The sequence below is a fragment of the Cyanistes caeruleus genome, unplaced genomic scaffold (genome assembly GCF_971803275.1).
Source record: "Cyanistes caeruleus unplaced genomic scaffold, bCyaCae1.hap1.1 HAP1_SCAFFOLD_249, whole genome shotgun sequence".
NCBI lineage: Eukaryota > Metazoa > Chordata > Aves > Passeriformes > Paridae > Cyanistes > Cyanistes caeruleus.
In genome coordinates, this window is record NW_028256028.1 from 66530 (window position 1) to 74553 (window position 8024).

Below are 8024 nucleotides of genomic sequence, written 5' to 3' on the forward strand. Positions count from 1 at the left end.
AATATGATAGAAGGGATCGTTTTGATTATATTCAATAAAGTATTTCCAAGACAATGCTTTTTAAAGGATATAAAATATTGAGGGTAAAGGTATTCTGGTGTGTGCCTCAGTATTATACATAAATATACTGGCTTCATCAAGAAAAAAAGAAAAACCAAACAAACCCAATCTTCACCAGATGGTAAAAGTAGATGTTACTAAATGCTTTTGGATGCAACATGCTTAATTTAACAGTGTGGTCACTTTAAAAAAAAAAAAGATGTTAAAGGTGAATGCTGATACTAAGGTGATTAATAGGGTCATCACAGAATTGTTATCTGTGTGAACAACTAGAAAGCACTTTTTCAATACATACATTCAAGGTAATTTTGTCTCTTAAGTCATAACAGAGTCACTTTACACAAAGAATTAATGCTCAACACTTTTAATTTACTTTCATTTACTTTGACTTTTCCTTCTGCCTGTTTCAGTATCAGAAATATCCAGATTCCTGGCTAGAATGCAAAAAGTGAACACCTTTTCCAAATGACTTCTCATTTGGGGGGAGAAGGAAAAAAAAAATGAAGAAAGGCAGGCCAACATAATGAGAAACTGGAACAATTTGAGCTGTGCCCAAGAAAACAACTTTGTAGACTGGATAGGCTTAAAAATGCCAGATTAAGTTTAATGCGGTTATTTATGTAAGACAATAATTTGGCGTAAAAGAAGTTTACCAACCATACCCATAAAATCTGCAGTCAGCTGTGTAGATGGAAAGTCACCAAAATAAAACCAGCTGTCCAGGAGGCATCTCTAGCTTGTCAAAACTAAACAGTTTCTCAGAAGTACCTGGAAGATGATGTGAATATTTTAACTTCTGAAATTTATCTTCTTGGCACAAGAGCCTCATGGGAAAAAACACAATTTTTAGAAAGCAGTTTGAAATATATATAACTATCCATACAATATCTATATATAATAGATAATGATTTCCGTATTTCTACTTTGGCTCTCAGTCTAGTTGTTGAGGAGATTCAGGAAATTCAAAAAGATATTTCTTTCTGGCTTTACATTACCACTCACATCACACAGCCCCACCCCCTTATTAACAACTGCAAAGACTGCCATGTAACTGGGAACCCAACTCTATGCTAAGTCCTGCCTTTGGAACCCACTCCCATAGTCAGCATGAAAGCTCTAGGAGCTAAGGACAGTGCTAACAACTGATATTTATATTCTAAAATTGGATGGAAGCTGCAAATGGACAGCTCTTTTCCTTCCAAGAAAAGGTTATCTGCTCAGCAGGATGCTGGGACCCACTGGCAGAAACAAATGTGCTGCAGTTTGTACTCTGACATACTGTATCTAACCTCTGGCTAAATTACTGAGAGGATTTTCCCTTGTAAGATTTGTCTTCTTATGCATTGTGCATATTGTGCACAAGCATTAAATCCTCACCATTTTCCATTGCATTCCACAATCTTTACAAGCACTTGGTGGCTCTTTCAAGACACCCAGCATCTTGTGCCCTTCCTTTGTGATGGTGTCCCAGCCAACTGGAATTCTGGGCATGCAGCAAGGGGTATGGAGAAAAGCACAAATAGGCAGGGCAGGGATTGGGCAAGACAAAGCATAACAGATGTCTGAGGGCAGCAAAACAGCCCCTGTGAGGAGTGATGAGAGCCTTGCTGCATGTTGTATACATAAAAACAGTGCTGCTGGCCAAGGCAGCGAGTCATAGGAAAAGCTGGAGCTGAGGGGGACAGAGGCAGCAGCCAGTCCCCAGCTGGGCCAGCAGCACCGAGGACTGCCAGGCACGGCTGGGCTCATCAGACAGCACATGGGTGGAGGCCCACAAGGCACTGAAAACTACAGCTAGACTTTGCCAGCACATTTGATTAATCTGGAGCGTGTTCCCAGCTCTGCTTCGCCACAGTGCTGCTTTGCATGTAGGTACTAACCACATTCAGGAACAGCTCTACAGCCCTCTGAGGGCACTGCCACAAAAACCTACAGGAAAAGATAGGGTAGCAGTGAGGATGTCCTCACCTCTTCTTGACAGCTTTTTTTAGCTGCCATGTTTTCCCCACAGCAAAGTTTTGCTTCCATTATGGCAGCTGTCCTACTACCCTTGCTTCCCAAGTAAGCATGGAGATCAATCCTTTCTCACCTCCATAGTCATTCCATTCTCTCCTCTGCTTTCCAGTCTCTGCCATTCCACCCCACCTCAACACTGATGGGGAGAAAGTGAAATTCCAACACTCAACCAGTACAAGTAACTGTAAAACATTCAGGGCAATGCTTTTCACTCCACATCATGCTTTTAACTCAAAAAGAGGCCCAGTTATCCTGGTTTCAAACCTCCTTGGAAAAGTTTGAAATGCTTAAGTGGCAAACTAATGTTCAGCATAAAGATCTAAAGGGAGATATTGTGCTCTCTCAGGGAGACTGCACATTTCCCTTCCAACCCTGGCCTCAGTTGAAGTATTACAATAATGACAGATGAGCTCCTCCAATAAGAGGCTTTCCTTTCCTTGACTTCAGTGGTCAATTTTCCAGTTTTACGCAACATTTTAATCTCATGTCTTTCAACTCTATCTTCTCCTGCTATGTTGCTTATGAAAATGGCATTAATAGGAACAGAAAATCTGTTAAGCAGGGTAAGTGCTGTATTACATGTGAGAGCAAAACAAGCAGCCCCTGGCACTGAGCACCAAAAGGATTCCATTAAACAGAAGGAATACACTCTTCCAACTGGCACAGTATCATTTCACTTTGTTGACAGTATATAGCATAATGATTATCTACAGCTGGGATGGGAAAGTATAAATCACATTAATTTTTAAAAATATACTGAGCTATGCAGACCACAGGAATACACAACTTTCAAAAATCGATTATGGCTATGGAATTGGATTTTATTTTTCTTTAAGTGATAATTATATATATAGGAACTAAGAGCAACTCCCACATCTTCATTAGCAACTTCTTCAGATCATCCAAACTACAGAATGTGCTTTAAATAAATTTAAATAAACACACTTGGCTGGCAGTCTTCTCACAGAAAAATGTATCTTTAATTTAAATAAATCTTTAGCATTCACTCTTTTGCAACATGCCAATCTACTTGTTGCTTCGATTAAAGAGTCATTTTTAGTTTCACTAGATGAACATTATTAAAGAGATACTTCCCAAGAATACTGAATCATACGTATTTTTTAACAAGAATGAAAATTCCTTAATAAAGTTATTAGCTACAGATTAAATTCTTTGTGCAAGTGACAGAGACTTAGAGGATATTGATAATGACTAGGCAAGCAGTCTATAGGAACCATGCACATTTATCTTTCATCAATCATAGTCTTATCTTTTATATATTAAAGAGAAACTCAGAAAGTGATAGCGTAGACAGCTTGCTGACATTTTAATTTCTTGTGTTTTCTTCACCCTCCTTTTTCTTTGCCCCTTAATATAACCCAACTGTATTAGTCAGCAACTTCTGTTACACAGGACATTGTCTTTGCACAGAAGTTAGGACATGGGATTACAAACCCAGAATATTCATTCACAGAAGAAGCTATGTTCATCATTATGTACATTTGAAATTCGATTTAACAGAACAGCACTAGAAGTATGGATGTGCATTAGCAAAAGATGTTTTAATTCATGTTTTAATTCTGTTTTCACTATTTATCTTGTTTTTCATATCTGAAAACAATAATATGTATGCAAATCTTAATCTTTTTTAAAAACATCCCAGTAAAAAGGATCCATTGTCCCAAAGACAACACGTATGTTTACAAAGCAATCATTTTCAGAAATGATCCATAAATTTGCAAATTGTAATTTGTACTTCAGAAAGAAGTAGCACAACTTTCTCTTGCCTGCAGTGTAAATATACAGACACTTGTGTTGAAGATCATGTGTTTTTAAAAGCAAGGTAAGCAAAATGGCAGCTTGTGATAAGTCATCTTTCTTGCCAATAAGGAAAAAAACAAGATTAATTAATATTAGGGAAGGTGGAAGAGGAAAATTAAGAAAGTCAGGGTTGTCAAGAAACTGTCACCATGAGAACTGGTCTGAAAACAAGTCCCACTCTGAAAAACCCTGAAGTTTTGGAAATATAATTTTTCTCCTCATCAAGGTGAACTATTCACTCCTAACTGGAGGTCCCCTTGGTTAAGGCACAACCCTATTCATCAGCCCAGTAGTGATACAGGCAGTACAGAAGGTGTCTCTCCGTGTCCCTCTCAAAATATCAAATAGGTCCAACATTCATTGAAGCTGGTAAACTACAGACCAACACTAAGAGCCTACAGTCAGGGACAGCAAGGACTTTCTCTCACTCAAGTAAAGCACCTGACTTACCAGGACAGCAAAACATGACCTTTCTTATGAGCTTGGCTATAGACTAGCTGTGTACCTTTGGTCCATGCAATGAAGTGTGTGTGTGTGTGTGTGAGTGTGAGTGTGTTTGCAGTGTTTATTTTGCTTTTTTATTTCTACCTAGCCCATCAGTTGATGAGTTTCTGTCACAGGTGAAGGTTTCTCAATAGCAGCTTACCACAAGCTATTGGCAAAGTCCCCTGCTGCATATTTCTCTGTGATTTGATTTGAGGGAAACAAACCAAAGAAATTTTTTCTTTAAGAGGAATTATTTTTGTGAAAAGTTTCAATGTATCAGCATTTTCCAGTAAAAGAAACCCAAACTATTTTCTCAGAAAATTCCTAACCAGGTCTAGTCATCACTTTTCAGAGAAGCTGCATGTCCAAAAAATGGAAATTCCAATGTTCATGGAAAAGGATTTCCGAAGAGTATAATATCACAGTGTCTGTATCTCTGTGTCACCTGCTAAAGAATGCCTGTGAAAACAATATCCCCAGTGAGCAGACTGAGCTCAGAAGCTGTAATGAGATTGATCAGCATCCTACAGAACCACATTCTTGCTTGCAGGGGGAAAACAACAGGTTTTACTGCACGTGATGCTGCCAGTTTGTTTTTGACTTGCCCACTCAGATCACAAAATATTCCACTTTGAAATCCCATTTCAGAATATTTATTTTTTTTTTTTTTTTTTAACTAGAAAGCATCTAGTTATATCTTGGAAGCCATCAGCGTTCCTTGCCCAATGCCCTCAGATATTGCCCCAGAACTCAGCTGCCACAGTTCCCTGCCCTTGCTTTGCCCGCTCCTGGCAGATTCTTTCCCTGAATTGTATCTGTCCTTTGTTTCTGTCTGTGCAAAGGTCTGACCCTAACAATGTTGCCGGAAGGAAGGAAAGGTTTGTAGAAACCTTTACAAACTTTTTTCCTTAAACGTCTTCCCAGAGGGCCAATAGAAAGCACAGAGTTGGCTCTTCAGATAACCGGTCCAGGGGGGACACTTCAGGAAAGAAATTCAGCTAAAGAGCATCCAGCACTTGATTACTTATTGTTTGTTCCTTGCCCCCCCTCCATCTCCCGGATTTCAGCAGGAACATCTAATGAAATTACAAGTATTTCAGTCTGGAAATAGCATGTTCATGCTGTTGAACTTCAGCAAGGGCATTCCCGTACAGCAACGCACTATCCCGTGCTTTGGGTATTCCTCGTCAACTTCTGTTATTTAACGTTTATTCTACCACTGGAAATTAAGGATACACGGTCTCGTCCTGATAACGGCCGGGAGCACCTCTGGGCAAAGATGAGCTTTCGTTCGCCTCTCTCCCGGTTTCCAGGTCTGCCCGTGCTGAGCGAGCCCCGCGCACGGTGCGTGCGGAGGGGAGCGGCGGCCGCTCCGCAGCCGCGGCCGGGACCCGCCTCCCGCAGCGCTGCGCGCCCGGCTCCGCGCCGCTGCCTCCGCGCCCGGCCGCGCAGGGTGAGGCTGTCTGTGCCAGCCCACCTGCGGGCTCCCACCTGCGGGCTCAGGGCTCCGGGCTGCGGGCTCCGGGCTCCCACCTGCGGGCTCCGGGCTCCGGGCTGCGGGCTCCCACCTGCGGGCTCCGACCTGCGGGCTCCGACCTGCGGGCTCCGGGCTCCGGGCTCCCACCTGCGGGCTCCGGGCTCAGGGCTCAGGGCTCAGGGCTCAGGGCTCAGGGCTCAGGGCTCCGGGCTCCGGGCTCCCACCTGCGGGCTCAGGGCTCCGACCTGCGGGTTCCGACCTGCGGGCTGCCCCGGCTCGCCGCCCCTGCAGCCTCCGTGCCGCGGCGGAGCGGGGGAGAGGGGACGTGCTGCGGCTGCGAGGCGGACGGGGGTCGCTAGCGAAGTGATAGAAGGACTGACCTGCCGCGGGGATGGCGGTGGGCAGCAGCAGCAGCTGGTGGAGCAGCAAGGCTGGCAGGAGCTGGGTGGCCCGCATGGTGCTGGCGGCCCCCGCGGCGGCTGGCGGGCAGGAGAAGGGGTGATGGCTCCTCGGAGGGACCCCGTGCACCGCCGGTCACTCGAGGAGGCAGAGTGAGCCGAGCTTTTTATTGCGATGATCTAAGTTTGTTGTGTGATTAACTAGAAAGATCTGGGTCCCAACTCCCTCTTACGGTAAGAAACTGTTTAACAACATCCCCTCTCTGCCTCTTCTTCTCCTCCCCTCCTCGGGAGCTGCCTCCCTTCCCTCCCACCCCTCAACCAGCCCAGGGAGAGGGCTTCCATCGCCTCATCCCTCCCTCCCTCCTTCCTTCCCCACCCCGCCTCTCTCTCCATCCCTAAGAGGCTCGAGAGGAGCAGCCGGGCCGGGCCGGGTCCTTCAGCTCTTGGCCCGGGGCTGGTGGCTCCTGCTGCATGGTTCCCTCACACACCCCAATTCCATCTCACCTGCAGCCAGAACAGACCTCTCCTTCCCTGCAGACGTGTCCCTTCACAACGTCCCACGTTCTGCACCTGCCCCTTGGCCCCATCCCCAGGCAGCACCTCCATCCACAGCCATTTCACTGGGACTCTCCCACCCCATGGAGAATTTCACTGTAAGGAAACACCTTTCCTCTGACCTGCCCACGGCTGCCACCAGCCTGGCCTTTCCATCACCCTCTTTGGCCATCTGACAAATGCCACTTCCCCAAAATTGTGGCAGCTCTGGGGAATTTAAAGGTCAAGTATCAGCTGCTGGCGTGGCTCCATGGAGACAAGCTTCAGTCCAAAGCGATGCCTGACCTTCCTTCTGTCGCAGGCAAAGTCATTGTAATTCTTCTCTTGCACTTCATTTTAACCTCATGGAAGCAATGACATTGGGTTTTGTTTAAAGTCATGAGATCGGCCTTCATGACACGCAAGTGTTCGAAAATAAACACTTGAGGAAAAGTTTTGCTGTAATTTAAACTGTTCCTTTCTCCCATGCATCCACCTACCATCTAGGGCAGGAGTGTGTGACAGCAGCGGAAACTGTTTCCCTCCATTTTCCACAAATAAACCAGAGACCTACATGTGGCCCCGTGCCATGAGCCAGAAAAATGTGTCTCCTTCCCAGCCTGGACCCCTTAGCCCGTATCAGTGATTAGCACCTTTGAGTGAAACAGCTGTTCCTAAAAGAATAAGTTGTTTCCTGATCCACAGATAACTTTTAATCAAGTATTTCCAATATATGTGAGTGGGATTTTTATCCAGTTTGTGCCCAGTAGCAAAAGTTAGAATTTCCATTTGGGAGTTACTGTCTTACAAAATGAAAGTAAGGTGACAAAAGCAAGTTGAGAGACAGTCTGTTAAGAAAATATTTTGAACATTTGGTATTACAGGAAAAACACAATTGTGTGAAAAAAATACTTTCTGTTGCAGAATGAGCATTATTTCTGGGGGTTTTAGTTGATTTTATTTTTTTCCTGTTTTTTCTCCCAAGAGTAAAAGTTAATTTCCAGGAATTTCTTGGAGATGTACAACCTGAGAAACAGAGAACATGTATTCCACAGGCCAACAACCTTGTGTAGAATCCTTGTCCACTGCAACTCATAAAACATGGATTTCTCAGGTTTTGTTTTCTTTTTTTCTCCCTGCCAAAGATAGACATAACGATAAACAAAAAGCAATAAAAATAACCATATCACTATTCTGAGCCCAAAATAGCCACATTCTGTTAACCAGAT

The 8024-nt window shown here is 44.2% G+C and overlaps 1 protein-coding gene across 2 annotated transcripts in view; it reads right to left on the reverse strand.

The window, feature by feature from the left end:
- Window positions 1-6537, reverse strand: part of LOC111923285 (hepatocyte growth factor) — a 57618-nt gene extending 51081 nt beyond the window's left edge. For both annotated transcript variants that reach the window (XM_086874542.1, XM_086874541.1), the window contains exon 1: window positions 6241-6537. In XM_086874542.1, coding sequence (XP_086730668.1) covers window positions 6241-6316 — 76 coding nt within the window. In that variant the 5' untranslated portion in view covers window positions 6317-6537. The remainder of the gene's footprint in view (window positions 1-6240) is intronic.
- Between the last annotated feature and the right edge of the window lie 1487 nt (window positions 6538-8024).